Source organism: Staurois parvus, unplaced genomic scaffold, assembly GCF_062004578.1.
Source record: "Staurois parvus isolate SC_StPar_1 unplaced genomic scaffold, SC_StPar_1.0 ptg000340l, whole genome shotgun sequence".
NCBI classification, from domain to species: Eukaryota; Metazoa; Chordata; class Amphibia; order Anura; family Ranidae; genus Staurois; species Staurois parvus.
Genome location: NW_028318136.1, coordinates 5,767,367 through 5,782,758, shown reverse-complemented (window position 1 = coordinate 5,782,758; position 15,392 = coordinate 5,767,367). Strand labels below are relative to the sequence as shown.

At 43.1% G+C, this 15,392-nt stretch overlaps 1 protein-coding gene across 2 annotated transcripts; it reads left to right on the top strand.

Moving 5' to 3' along the window:
* Positions 1-6,464: 6,464 nt before the first annotated feature.
* LOC149456988 (N-acetyllactosaminide beta-1,3-N-acetylglucosaminyltransferase 2-like) lies at positions 6,465-14,900 on the top strand. Of its 2 annotated transcripts, none has more exons than XM_089684274.1 (2): positions 6,465-6,619; positions 13,582-14,900. In XM_089684274.1, exons 1-2 carry the CDS (start codon positions 6,587-6,589, stop codon positions 14,782-14,784), a joined length of 1,236 nt encoding a protein of 411 aa, XP_089540400.1. In that variant the 5' UTR covers positions 6,465-6,586; the 3' UTR covers positions 14,785-14,900. The 2 variants fall into 2 exon arrangements, with proteins under 2 accessions (XP_089540400.1, XP_089540399.1); XM_089684273.1 differs by lacking the exon at positions 6,465-6,619 and adding an exon at positions 7,118-7,222.
* Positions 14,901-15,392: the final 492 nt, after the last annotated feature.

Genomic DNA, 15,392 nt, shown 5'->3' with positions numbered 1-15,392 from the left:
CACAGGTGATCAAATACCACCAAAAGAAAGCTCTATTTGTGTGAAAAAAAGGACATAAATTTAATTTATGTACTGTATTACATGACCGCGCAATCGTCCGGTAAACAGCACTGTATAGGCCTGGTCAGGAAGGGGGGTAAATCCTCAGGAGGGCAAGTGGTTAACCGCTTAAGGACTGCTCTATAGCAGATATACTGCTGCAGGGCGGCACCTATGCGCAGAATCATGTGTGTATATATATATATATATATATGTGATTTTGCATTTCCGGGTAGGATTGGGATTTTTTTTACCAAAGACGTAGCAGAGTACATTTTGGCCTAAATTTATGACTAACTTTGAGTTTACTATATATTTTTATAGTCGAAAGTAAAAAATATAGTTTTGCTTCAAAATGTTCAGTCTTTTTTTGTTTATAGCGCAAAAAATAAAAAGCAGACCGCGCAATTACCAGTTGAAATAGTGCAGTGCCTTATAGCAAAAAGAGGCCTGGTCAGGAAGGGGGGTAAATCAACAGGAGGGCAAGTGGTTAACCGCTTAGGGACCGCCCTACAGCAGATATACTACCAATGTAAACATCCCTTGTGACAGCAATAGGCAGTGACAGGTATTCTTTATGGAGAGATCTGGGGTCAGTAAGACCCAGATCCCTCTTCTGCCCTTAAAAGCATTTGATCACACCACGATCGGTGTGATCAAAAGCTTTCCATTTTTAAAATTGGCGCCGTGAAAACTGGAAGTGACGTATTGTCATCACTTTCTGTTTCCTGTCATAGAGGTGGACAAAGTGGTTGCTGTCTTTGTCTGCCTCTCAGAGGTGTAGCTAGAACCTTCAGTGCCCCATTGCAAAAAACCAAGAAGGACCCCTGAGACCCTTTCCACTGATCCCAATGCCCTTTATTATGGTCACACTGCAGGCCCCTTTCTTGTCATGTTGGGGCCCTCCTATGGTGGCGAAATGCCAGGGCTTGGTCGCAAGTGTGACCTTTGAGACCCTGGTAGTTCCACCACTTGGTTAATCATGTACGGTCACCAGGGATCTTCTGGCAATGAAAGTTTAATTGCTAGAAGATTCCTGGTGACTAGACGTGGTTAACCCTTTTATTGATGACAGATATGTGTTGGAAGCATATGATTAACTGTTTCAATGCTAAACCCTGGCTCTAAACCCTGCTGTTTGCCCACAGCAGGGCTAAATGTAAAAAATAACTTCTTGCCTGGCGCCCGGAACTGCATGTCCCAGGCGTCAGCTGATAGGAATTCAACAGCCCTGCTAAGGGACCATTCATATGTGATATTTATAATAGTGTTCCTCCAGAAATGAGCCTTGTTGCAGAGATTTCTGCATGATGTTTTTTTCCTGTAGAATACACCTCAACACTGGCTTTGTGTATTATTCATTGTGTAGCAGTGACGTACCGGTATGTTGCTGGACTTTCAATGGTTATACCAGGATGATGCCTGCAGTTGCAGACTTCATCCCAGTATTGTTTTTTAGAGCCAACAGTCAGCTTTCTTATAAAAGCAATCCAAGAGGCTAATTAGCTGCTGTATTGTTTTACAAGCAGCGGGTGGGGGCATGTCTCTAACTTTAGAGGGATGTTAAAACAAAATCTACTTTCTTAGTAAAGCTTGTACCTAAAGAAGTAATGTACAAGTTGTCCCTATCATATGTTATTGTATTTAGTTCTTGCTACAGTGGAGGACTCTTTCATGTTGTAGCACAATACATGAAGCCATATTGAATACAACACTAGGCCCTTTACACAAGGTTGTGTACTCCGTTATACTCTCCTGTAGTGTGTCTGTTCTATACAACAGTATACATTGCTTGCATGACTTCTCATCTAAATGTGATAACAGTTCAGGTTACTGCAGAGCATGGATGAGCTCAGGCATGTTTGGACACAAGTCAGAACCTGCCTGAGCTATGCACTTGGGATGCTGTCAAAGTGGAAAGCCAATCATAGGTGGGGAAGGCGTTCCCTCCCCTGCAGCCACACAAATACACACCCCTTGCACATGTGTGGGTGCAGAGCAGGGAATGCCTCTTATGATTGACTGTCTGCTTTGACAGCTTCCTAGCGGGTTAGAATAGACAGGTTTGAACTCCTGTCTAGACACATCTGAGCTCATCCCTACTGCAAAGAGGGCAGGACCTTCATGTGTTACTGCACATGTTCATGTATGGGGTTAAGGGCACTGTTACCATTATATGTGACTTTGTATGTTACAGTATTGTCTTTGAAAAAGTGAGTACCTGCTTTTTATATGCCCTGACAGAATATTACGCAGCAATTCTGTGTTTATTCTCATACTGCTTACAGGTACAGTCTCCAAAAGTACGTAGTGATCTAGAAAATTTAACTTGCATCAGTATCACAATACACCCTGTGGTGCTGGAGTGGAGTTGGATTTCTAACATCTGGCTGTGCACATGACATTTGTAAAATAGGCATGATCATTATTTACCCATCTTCTTTCTGCTTAGTAGTGCATTTCACTGCAGGTGTATGGGGAGCTTGGGTATACAGAGTACTTGCTTAGCTGCCATATCAGCATTCATATGTGGGGAAAACCATAGGCATGGGTATGTACAGTATGACACTGGGGGCAGAGATCGTCTACATAAATGCTGTGTGATTGTCTATAGTTATTGCTGTTATGCAGAATATTATGTAGGATGTGGGTTATCATTGTATCTGCTTGGGGACAGAGATGTTATATGCAAACAAACGAGTATACTATCTGATTGTCCCTACATATTACTCTAATGCAGTTTGGTATCATTAAAGTGATTGTAAACCTAAGATATATATATTTTTTTTAAAATAACAAACATGTTAGATTGTAAGCTCGAAAGAGCAGGGCCCTTGACCCCCTCGTGTTTTGTTTTGTTACTGTATTGTCTCATGTTCTGTCCCCCACTATAATGTACAGCGCTGAGCAAACCCTTTGGCGCTATATAAACTCGATGTAATGATAAATAATATTAATAATGTTATTCTTCCTGCTCTGTGTAATGGTTTTTCACAGAGCAGCCCCGATCCTCCCCTTCTCAGGTCTCCTTCTGGCACTCCTGGCTCCTCCCTCTGCTGAGTGCCCCCAGTGGCTTTCGCTTCTGTCTCTGAGCCAATGAGGAGGGAGAGAGCTGATGCGCTTGTGCACATTGCTAGATTGAGATTGAGTTTAGGTAAGTATGGTGGGGGCTGGGGGAGAGCCGATCAAAGAAGGTTTGTTACCGTAATACACTCTAGCTTTACAACCACTTTAACTATGTATTGTTAGATCTGAGCTGCAAATTATTGCTCTGTATGTCAATATATCCCAGTCAATTATCTGCTACACCAGGTGCTAATATCACAACCCCAAGTACTACCACACGGCTTAGTGAATGACAATCTAGCAATTTCCAAGATAACATTTATTTATAGCGATCATAGAGGTCATCTCTTCACCCTTTTGTGGACTGTTGGACAAAGCCATTAGCTGGGTACACATAATCTGAATATTGGCCGGTTCTCCGGGAACCGTCCGACATTCATACCAAGTGTACACTTGTTCTTCTGACAGAGGCTGGTATAAGGATCATCTTTTGTTGAAGGGACATGCTGGAAAACCAGCACCCAATCAGCACAGACTAGTATGTTCTGGTGGTGGGGGAGTCCTCCTGTGAGAACTCAAAGGCACGGCAGGAGAGATACACGGCAGGATGATCACTGTTATTGGTGTCACTGGGGATGTCAGTGACACCAAGTCAGTTCCCCCCAGTGTCAGAATGCCCACCGCAGTCCTGCTATAAGTCGCTGATCGCCGCCATTACTAGTAAAAAAAATAAAAAATTCCATTATAAAGCACCATTTGTAAATGCTATTACTTTCACGTAAACCAATTAATTTACACGTATTGGGATTTTTTTTTAGCAAACACGTAGCAGAATACATTTTGGCCTAAATTTATGACGAAATTTGATTTTTAAACTTTTTTTACTGGACATGTTTAATAGCAAAAAGTCAACAATATTGTTTTTTTTCTCAAAATCGTTGGTCTTTTTTTTTTTATAGCGCAAAAAATAAAAAACTGCACAGGCGATCAGATACCACCAATAAAAAGCTCAATTTGTGGGGAAAAAAAGACGTACATTTCACTTGCGTGCAGCGTTGCATGACCACGCAATTGCCAGTTAATGTACACTATCTTCCTTACATGATGCAGCCCTTGTGAGGGGATACTGTGGAGTCTGTATCCCGCTCTCCAAGCAAGCCTTGATGACACATCACTCCCAGTGACATACTGTTGAGAATTGTCCGCACTCTCTGTCTTGTGAAATGCAGCCAGGTACATGGGGTTCTCTGCTCCTCACAAGACCTCCTACTCTCTAGCTGCCTGGTCTCCTCCTCCCATGCTCGTCTCCAGGACTTCTCCAGGGCTTCCCCCATCCTCTGGAACTCCCTACTCCAATCCATCAGACTATCACCAACCCTCCTCACCTTTAGACGCACTCTGAAAACTTATCTCTTCAAGGAGGCCTACCCCGCCCTCAGCTAATTACTGAACTCCTCCACTCTTCCTACCACTCCATCCCCAGCTATTTCCTCCTGTACCACTATCCCCTCCCTCCTAGATTGTAAGCTCCAAGGAGCAGGGCCCTCGAACCCCTCGTGTATTGAATCGTATTGTTACTGTACTGTCTCGTGTACTCTTTACCCCCATAATGTAAAGTGCTGAGCAAACTGTTGGCGCTATATAAATCCTGTATAATAATAATAATGGGGACTCCGTGGCGTGGGTCTGGTCCCTGGTGCAGAGGGGCACCAGCCGCTTGGGAGGGGATCACATGCTGCACCCCCTCACTTTCCAGAGAGTACCATCATCCTTGCAAGTCAAATTGTACACTCTGGTGGGCAGTTTAAGCATCAACTACTGCTTACTCGTGGTAATAGCACTTGGATCTCCACATGCAGTGCTTCCCACTTGTGGACCTTAGTAGCACACATCCCCTATTGTAAGCCTGTGTTCGTTTGATATGCCATGCCATACATGCACCCGTTTGAGAGACTTCAGGCCGAGCACTTTGCAACTTAACAACTTTTACTGAAGGTTCTGGCACATACACAGTCAATAAGTCAGTCTTGCACAGTTCATTGCAGACACAGTTCAGTTCTCACTAGCTAACTAAGCTGATTTATGCTGCCCATGTCATACCTTCAGACAAGGAAAAGTCCTCTTATCAGAGTCCATATGTTGGCTTCAGCACCCCGAATCGGTACCAGAAGGTGGTTCCGTGCTCCTGAGAAGGGTTACATCCTGTAGCCGTCCTCCTGCTAGCTTCCATGAGTAAATCCCACAGAAGGTCCCCTCCCCGTGTATTTATGGTCAGAAAACAGGACCATGAACACCTTGGGGTAACAGCCTTAACCCCTTCCTACCTCCCTAGGCAGCCTGCTGTCTAATTCTAACACCAGCTATACACAATGCACTGTAATACAAAGACATGACATGCTGTGCACCTCAACAGTAGGCACCTGCCTACAAGGGAACGTTATTACAGACTTTTCCCCCCACCAAGCATCCCTCCTTTCCTGTAAGTCCCTTCAAAGTACCCTCTTCCCATCTATGAGTTTTACAAAGCAGACAGTCCTGATTTCAAACTTCAGCTGGTATGCACAACGTAGTATAGAGAGATCTTAGGGAAATTGGCTAGCTAAATGAAATAAGTATTTTAGGACAAAAAAATATATATAATTAAGGGCTGGGTTTTTTTATCGATGAGCCTAGAGTTCTGCTTTAGTTGCATGAATGTCATAAGCGCTTTGCGGTCCTAGAGAGGGATGGACCCTCTTCCTATCTATGGGTTTTACAAAGCAGACACTCCTGATTTCAAACTTCAGCTGGTATGCACAACGTAGTATAGAGAGATCTTAGGGAAATTGGCTAGCTAAATGAAATAAGTATTTTAGGACAAAAAAATATATATAATTAAGGGCTGGGGTTTTTTTATCGATGAGCCTAGAGTTCTTCTTTAGATGCATGAATGTCATAAGCGCTTTGCGGTCCTGGAGAGGGATGGACGCTCTTCCTATCTATGAGTTTTACAAAGCAGACACTCCTGATTTCAAACTTCAGCTGGTATGCACAACGTAGTATAGAGAGATCTTAGGGAAATTGGCTAGCTAAATGAAATAAGTATTTTAGGACAAAAAAATATATATAATTAAGGGCTGGGTTTTTTTTATCGATGAGCCTAGAGTTCTTCTTTAGATGCATTAATGTCATAAGCGCTTTGCGGTCCTGGAGAGGGATGAACCTGTTAACCCATTAGTGTTTTTGGAACACTTGTGGCCCTCAGATGCTTTCTGCATCGGAGGATGTCATATTCTAGAAGATACCGCTTTATAACCACGGTGCTGAATAATTTAGTGCTGCTGAGACTCCTGGGTTATTTCAGATGATAAAGTTATTCTGGAGAGGAGGGAGGAGAAGAGATGACGGGAGGGGAGTGAGACCGCTGCATCTGATTCTGTAATCATGTAAACAGGAGGAGGTAGCCGGCAGGGAGTGGCAAAGGAGCCCAGTCACTGACTTGATGTTGGAATTATATCTAGACTGTCCCTGTAAGGTAAGCCGTGCGTGTGAATGACAAAGAGAAAGCATAGTAACGCAGTTTGTGTATCCTCGGTGCTCGCCGCCTGTCGCCCACAGCAGCCGATATGTTCAGCTTCTTATCCAAATGGAATTAACTGCCTCAATGGCCACATTAGTGCTAATGAACTAGTAAGGGCTGTAAGGCGTGCAGTCCTTTTTTTTTTTTTTTTGTTACTGCATATAAATTTGTCATACTGCAGTCCGTTTATTGGTGCATCTGCCATGGAGATTGCCGGTTACTTGCTTTTCCCAGGAGATGTGCCTGGATGCTGTGATGAACGAGGTGGCTAATTGCCACAGGACAGCATTTAAACCGTTCTTTTGTTGTCACCGTGAATTGTTTTGTATGACAAGAAACATTGATTGTAGTACAGATGACTTGCAGTTGCCTGAAACAGGGAGACAGATGTCATTGCATCATTTTTTTTTTTTACCTCTGTCAAACTTTTCTATAGATTTAAAAGGCTGGAATTTGTCAATTGAGGGCCGATCTTCTTAAAAATGCTCAGGGGCGCTGTTCATGCAGCTGACTCATGGGGGTCCCCAATTTGGAAGATCCATAACAATGGGCATCCAGGTGGGTATCTGGACAAGTTTTATGGCTTGTGTTTGAAAGTAGAAAAATATCTTTGGATTCTTTTATCACTCAGAAATATGGGGTTGATTTACTAAAGGCAAATGGACTGTGCAGTTGCTCTAGTGGTTTAGTAAATGAGCAGAAGCTCTGCTGACTTCCATCATCCAATCATGTGCAAGCAAAAATACTGTTTTTTTGATTTTCCTTGCATGTGATTGGGTATTCTTGGCAAAGGGAAGCTTTACCTCATTTAATAAGCTCTGGAGCAACTGCACTTGTAGAGTGCAGTCTATTTGCCTTTAATAAATCAACCCTTATGACTTCAGTTTTTGTAAGAGGCAGGTAAGTCCATTCATTCGATCAACCAAACTGTTCACTACGCTAACTCTGAACCTTCGCTAATGCTTAGAATCACTCTAAGCAAGCTCATTTTAGCCTGCCTAATGTAAAGAGACCCTGTCACCAGACCATTCATTTCAACAACAATTTTCTTATAGGATTATTGCTGCATGTAATTTATTTTATATATGTATGTATGTACACTGCTCAAAAAATGAAAGGAACGCTTTGAAAACAGATCAGGTCTCAATGGGGAAAAATATCACGCTGGATATTTATACTGATATGGACTGGGTAATGTGTTAGGAACGTAAGGATGCCCCATCATTTGATTTTCAGGGTGTCTTTGAATTTAGTCCTGTGTAGGTTGATCATTGTCATTTCCATCAAAGTGAAATAATTATGCAGCAGGCTAGTCAGTCTTGCTGAAGTTTCATTGCAGCAACTCAAAACGGTACTCTGTAGTTTGTATGGCCCCCACGTGCTTGTATGCATGCCTGACAATGTGAGACGACGGTTGGTGTCCTGGGGTATTTCCTCCCAGATCTGGACCAGGGCATCACTGAGCTCCTGGATGGTCTGAGGTGCAACCTGGCGGCGTCGGTTGGACTGAAGCATGATATCCCAGAGGTGTTCTGTTGGATTTAGGTGAGGGAAGCGTGAGGGTCATTCAATGGTATCAATTCCTTCATCCTCCAGGAACTGCCTGCATACTCTCATCACATGAGGGTGGGCATTGTTGTGCACCAGGAGGAACCCAGGACCCACTGCACCAGCATAGGGTCTGACAATAAGTCCAAGTATTTCATCCCGATATCTAAGTCAGCATGCCATTGTCTAGCCCAGGGGTGGGCAAATTTTTTGACTTGAGGGCCGCAATGGGTTCATATATTGGACCCGTGGGCCGGACCAAGAGTAGATGAATGATGTGTATGTGTCATCCATAGTAAGTATAGTAATATTCCCCCATAGTAAGCATAGTAATTAATCCCCCATATAGTAATTCATCCCCCATATAGTAATTCATCCCCCATATAGTAATTCATTCCCCATATAGTAATTCATCCCCCATATAGTAATTCATCCCCCATATAGTAATTCATTCCCCATATAGTAATTCATTCCCCATATTAATTCATCCCTCATATAGTATTTCATCCCCCACAGTACTATTCCCCCCCAAGTAGTAAGCCAAGTCCCTCCTGTGTCAATTCACTTACCTTTGCTCCGCGCGTTCCTCTCGCCGTGTTCCCGCGCCGTTCCGGTCTTCAGGGCGGACTGTGAAAGGAGCCTAGCTCCCCTCACGTTCATCACGCTGCCCCGCCTACACACATATTGACAGCCAATGTATCATGCTCCGCGGGCCAGATTAAAAGGTCCGCCGGGCCGTATACGGCCCGCGGGCCGTAGTTTGCCCATTGCTGGTCTAGCCTGTAGAGGTCTGTGCATCCCTCCATGGATATGCCTCCCCAGACCATCACTGACCCACCACCAAAACGGTCATGCTCATTAAATCGGCCAGCAACAACTGAACAACATAAAAAAAAAAAACCCAACAGCTTTCTCCATATAGTCTTCCTTTTTTCGTTCAAACATTGGGGTTTAGTAAAAAAAAAAAAAAACTATTCCCTCATCCAAACATTTGAGGCGGATTGGGGGAATCCTTCTGTATATTGTATTCTGACAGCAGGGAGACTTCCATAGACTACCATAGCCGGCGGCACTGATTGATCAGGAATAACCCAATGGGCTAGTTGTACAGAATTTGATCTGTAGATCGACTTCTGCACAACCAGCCTGCCCATACATGGATTGAAATTAGGCCGGTCCCTGCTGAACTGGCCAAATTTCAAGCCATGTATGGCCACCTTAAGTGAGGTGGATGAAGAAATTTCCCTCTCTGGGACATTTGTATTCTGACAGTGGGGACTTTAATGGGATATAGGATACCCGCCAGAAGGCTGTAGGACCAGTTGAGTGACAAGCGATATCTCATGCATGCACAGTAATAAGACCGCTGTGAATCATCAGGAAGTGACAGCCGGATCCCAAAACCAAAATGGCTGCACATGAGAACACTGAGAAGCATCGACTGTGTAGAAGACAACAATGCAGGGATTGGCAAGTATTTGTTTCTTAGAAGCTACACTATTGGTAGCTGCTGACGTTTAATTTATTGATCCCCTGGCGAAGTTCCTCTTTAAAGGTACTTTTACACTGCATTAGTAATGTGCATTTTTGACAATGTTCCCTAGTTTTTTTTTGTTTTTTTTCTTGCATGTACCTATTAGTGCTTGTAATATGCACTTGTTTTTCTTTATTCATTATATAAAGTGTGGAAGAAAGATTCAGAGTAAGGATTTTCCAAAGCGCATATGAGTTAAAACACAAAACAATGTGGCAATTAAGTGCATTTGCATTGAGTAAAATGTATATATTTTATTGCAGGAAAACTGACAAGGGCAAATGGTCCCTAATATTTTGTTTTTGCATTACAGTAATGCTGCCTAACCCTGCTCAGTTAAGCAGAACACATAGAAGAGTGGTGCAAACCATAATACTATTGTAAACCCAAAATACTGCCCACTCAGTAATATTTTGGTTGTAGGTGGCCCCTGGTTTCTTAAGCTAGCCATAGATGGCTCGAATGTCAGCCAGGTCAGTCGGGACTGGACGAGATTCAAATCATGTGTGGGAAGAGTGAATGTACCCAAGTTGATCGACCAACCAACTTGGGTACAACCAGCCTGACGGGTTTTACATGAGAATATTGCTAGTGGCTATTATAGCCACTAGCAGTAATCACTGTGTTCTCCCAGCGGGGAGGAATTCCCCCATTAACACTGACTGTGTTAATGGGGGAATCAAATCTCTCTGTCTATGGCAGGCTCTATTTGTTTTAGATACTAAAACAGCGCCAGTTTTGGGTGTTTCTGCCCTTCGGTTGCATTTTCTAAAATATGAAATTAATTTAAAAAAAAAACTGGGCGAATGAGAAACACCTCCTTATAGCCACAGCAGATATGGAGAGCCAGGATGTCAGTTGTAGAGCCACTGAGAGATGCATTCTAAGGAACTTTCAAGTGGCCCAACTCCAGGTCCCAGCATTTTTTTTAATAATTCATACCTTTTTCTAGCTGTCTTCCCTTCAGTCCAGTGACAGGTGGGCGGCTCTTCTTCTCTTTGATTCTTATCCCGTCACTAAGCGGCCATGATGTAATCAGCAAGGTTACGCATTGATCAGTACAATAGTAAAAAGCTGTGAGTCTTTGGGGAGCAACACTAGAGAAGAGGTAAGTATTGCAGCAAAAGCTCCTTTTTCCTATTTTAACCATTGCTGGGCAATTTAATATTTTACAGTCAAATCATCAGCTGACTTCTTTTAGCTCTTTATTGAAATGATAAAAAGATCTCTGCTCTTAAGTTATTAGGTTTAACTACCTGCCATGGATAAAACAAGAAAGGCTTAAGCTGGCCATAGATGGATGGAATCTCGGTTGTTTTAGCAGGAACCAGCTCATATTCAGTCCATCTGTGGGCAGGCTGATTGTATCGAAGTCATTCCATCGATCGACTTGGGCACAACCAGCCTGTTGGATTTTTAGCATTCGATTACTGCCCGTGGCTATAGCCGCTAGCAGTAATCCTTGTGTTCTTCTGGTTGAGAAGGTTCCCCCCTTCCTGCTGGCAGAACACAATAGCACTGCGGGGAGGCATTCCCCCATCAACACTGACTGTGTTGGTGAGGGAATTGAGCTATTTTCTTTCCTTCAACCTGTGGTTTAATTCATCCATGGCTTGCCTTATTCTCACGATCGGATTTTTTAAATTATTATGGAGGATTTTTTTAAAGTAGTGATACCCTATGGCAGGAAGGGCTGAAATAGGAACTCTTGATGGGAATGAGCATGGTTCGCTATTTATTTATTTATATAGGAGCAGAATATACAGTCATGGCCGAAATTGTTGGCACCCTTGATATTTCTCCAGGAAATCATGTATTTCTCACGAAACGTATTGCATTAACACATGTTTTGCTATACACATGTTTATTCCCTTTGTGTGTATTGGGACAAAACAAAAAAAGGGAGGAAAGAAAGCAAATTCGACATAATGTCACACAAACCTCCAAAAATGGGCTGGACAAAAGTATTGGCACCCTTTCACAACTGCGGATAAATAAGAATGTTACAAGCATGTGATGCTCCTGTAAACTCACCTGGGGCAAGTAACAGGTGTGGGCAATATAGAAATCACACCTGAAAGCAGATAAAAAGGAGAGACGTTCACTTAACCTTTGCATTGTGTGTCTGTCTGTGCCACACTAAGCATGGACAACAGAAAGAGGAGACGAGAACTGTCTGAGGACCTGAGAACCAAAATTGTGGCAAAATATCAACAATCTCAAGGTTACAAGTCCATCTCCAGAGAACTAGATTTGCCTTTGTCCACAGTGCGCAACATTATCAAGAAGTTTGCAACCCATGGCACTGTAGCTAATCTCCCTGGTCGTGGACGGATGAGGAAAATTGATGAAAGATTGCAACGCAGAATAGTCCGGATGGTGGATAAGCAGCCCCAAACATGTTCCAAAGACATTCAAGCTGTCCTGCAGGCTCAGGGAGCATCAGTGTCAGCGCGAACTATCCGTCGACATTTAAATGAAATGAAACGCTATGGCAGGAGACCCAGGAGGACCCCACTGCTGACACAGAGACATAAAAAAGCAAGACTACAGTTTGCCAAAATGTACGTGAGTAAGCCAAAAGCCTTCTGGGAAAACGTCTTGTGGACAGATGAGACCAAGATAGAGCTTTTCGGTAAAGCACATCATTCTACTGTTTACCGAAAACGGAATGAGGCCTACAAAGAACAAAACACAGTACCTACGGTAAAATATGGTGGAGGTTCAATGATGTTTTGGGGTTGTTTTGCTGCCTCTGGCACTGGGTGCCTTGACTGTGTGCAAGGCATCATGAAATCTGAGGATTACCAAAGGATTTTGGGTCGCACTGTAGGGCCCAGTGTCAGAAAGCTGGGTTTGCGTCCAAGATCCTGGGTCTTCCAGCAGGACAATGACCCCAAACATACGTCAAAAAGCACTCAGAAATGGATGGCAAAGAAGCGCTGGAGAGTTCTGAAGTGGCCAGCAATGAGCCCAGATCTAAATCCCATTGAACACCTGTGGAGAGATCTTAAAATTGCTGTTGGGAAAAGGTGTCCTTCCAATAAGAGAGACCTGGAGCTGTTTGCAAAGGAAGAGTGGTCCAAAATTCCGGGTGAGAGGTGTCAGAAGCTTATTGATGGTTATAGGAAGCGACTGATTTCAGTTATGTTTTCCAAAGGGTGTGCAACCAAATATTAAGTTAAGGGTGCCAATACTTTTGTCCAGCCCATTTTTGGGGTTTTGTGTGACATTATGTCATATTTGCTTTTCTGCCTCTGTTTTATATTTGTTCCAATACATACAAAGGGAATAAACATGTGTATAGCAAAACATGTGTTAATGCAATACCTTTTTTGTGTGAAATACTTGATTTTCAGGAAAAATATCAAGGGTGCCAACAATTTCGGCCATGACTGTATGTCCATTACATGTATAAAATATGCTTCCCAAAGCCAAAATGATGGTAAAGAGAAAGCCCTTCCTTGTAATCTTGCTTAGGTAACTTTGGCAACTAACATCAAGTAGCTACATGTAAATATGTCAGTGTCCCTGGGCCTCTGACTTATAGGTCTCTGTTTTAGGCACACCCGAGCCCATTGTAAATAAGTCCCAGCTACAAAGATACTGTAAAAAAAAACGTGTTGGAAAAGAGTAGGGATGGTGTTGCCTATGACAACCAACTGGTTACATTTATTTACCAACCACCATAAACTTAATATGCAGAATTTCAGTCATTGCTGTTGGAAACACCTCACTTTTCCTTTTTCTGTATTTTTCAAGATGACACTGTGAAGGTAGAATTGCCATTTGATTTATTCTAAACATGTATATTTGTTCTTTCCATTTCATCCAGCCACCAACTATGGTGAGATGCCGGAAGTTCAGCATCTCACTCATCGCTTTTTTCATGTTGGTTGCCCTCAAGATCTGCATAGACTTGACTTATACTCCTCCTCATCTCCCTCAGACACCGTCTATTTCTACAGAACCCTACAGAAGTCCAGTGGTTCAGCTGGGCCCTTTACAAGGTGATGAAGAGCTGTCCATGGCGACCCTTCATAACCTAGCACAGAAACTGCGGAAAGCTGTAATACGATCAGAAGCTTTTTGGAATACTGAGCAATTGCAGCTGCTGGACTTAAAGGCACCAATGGCATGGACATGCAGCAACTCTACAAGTGTATCACAAGTGAAAGTGACGGATCCCTATCCAGATCTCCTACAGAGCTTTCTAGCTCACAGTCGATGCCGAAACCACAGAATGATTATTAATCAGCCAAAAAAATGTTCACTCAACACTACTTTTCTTCTTTTGGCCATCAAGTCTTCTCCACAGAATTTTGCTCAACGGCAGGCAGTAAGGAACAGCTGGGGAGGAGAGAGAGATTATGGGGGAAAGAATGTCAAATTAGTGTTTCTCTTGGGTACAGTACAGGTGCCTGACCTCTCTCCTCTACTGGTGTATGAAAATAGTCGTTCCCATGACCTTCTCCAGTGGGATTTTGTGGACACTTTTTTCAACCTGACTTTGAAAGACCAGCTCTTCTTAGGATGGGCAAATAAACATTGTGCTAAAGCTAATTATATCCTTAAGGGGGATGATGATGTGTTTGCTCGAATTCCTAATATTGTGCAAATCCTGTCACTATTGGATAACCAGCGGCATCACTCTCTATATATGGGACATGTTGTCAAGGCAGCCAGACCTTACAGAGACACTCATAGCAAGTACTACATCCCTCCATCTTTCTATGCTGGATTTTACCCACCCTATGCTGGAGGAGGAGGATATGTTTTTTCTGGTAGATTAATTCCATGGCTTTACCTGGTGTCACGTTTTGTTTCTCCTTTCCCAATCGATGACGTCTACACTGGAATGTGTTTCATGGCACTGGGGGTGCATCCTGTTGGGCATCCTGGATTTAAGACATTCAACATACCAAAGGAGGAGAAGACCAGCTGCTCTGAAAAGCCGCTCCTCCTTGTACATCGAAAGAGCCCCCAAGAGATGCTAAAGATGTGGGGTCAACAATATGAAAAGATGCAGCAGTGTTAATGATAATATTTAAATGTATTGTGAACATAAATTATCTTTATTTCTAGACCTTTTCTTTGGCAACCTCTGATGACAAAGCAATCTGCTCAGTGGCTCCCTTTATAAAAAAAAACCTTTACAAAGAGATATGTAGCTTCCATTGATGTTCTGGTTCTTAAAATGCTGTTAACCTTTGGCTTGAATTCTTTAAGTCACTGACCTGCAACAGTGAAGCAAGACTGGTCACATTAAGGTTGGATATGTATTTGTTCCAGGTCAGTGGCTTGGAATGGATTAAATCCTATGGATCAGCATGATGGTCAGGAGCATTTTCAGAATTCAGCAATGATAGCCTACCTACTTCTCTCAGCAAAGGGTTTTTTTTTAACCCCTTGGCGCTGGCGCCTCCCGGCCCTTTAAGGGTTTCAGAAGCCAGGAGGTGGGGTTTTAGGGTCATGTGACCACCGTGATTCGCTGTCACGGCGGTCACATGATAGGGAAAGGTCTGATCGAAAGAGGAGATAGGGACCTTTCCGTGAGTACCGGACATGTGTGCTGGGAGCGGGCAGGGCACGCACTCTCTGCACATATGTTTTTCTTAATTGCACGCAAATGTACAGCCGCTTGGT

Bases quoted from the DNA above. Each gene is read 5' to 3' on its own strand.
- LOC149456988 (XM_089684273.1), top strand. From the start codon at position 7,166: ATGCAGCTGACTCATGGGGGTCCCCAATTTGGAAGATCCATAACAATG. The intron at 7,223-13,581 runs GTGGGTATCTGG...CATTTCATCCAG, and splicing joins CCATAACAATGGGCATCCAG to CCACCAACTATGGTGAGATG.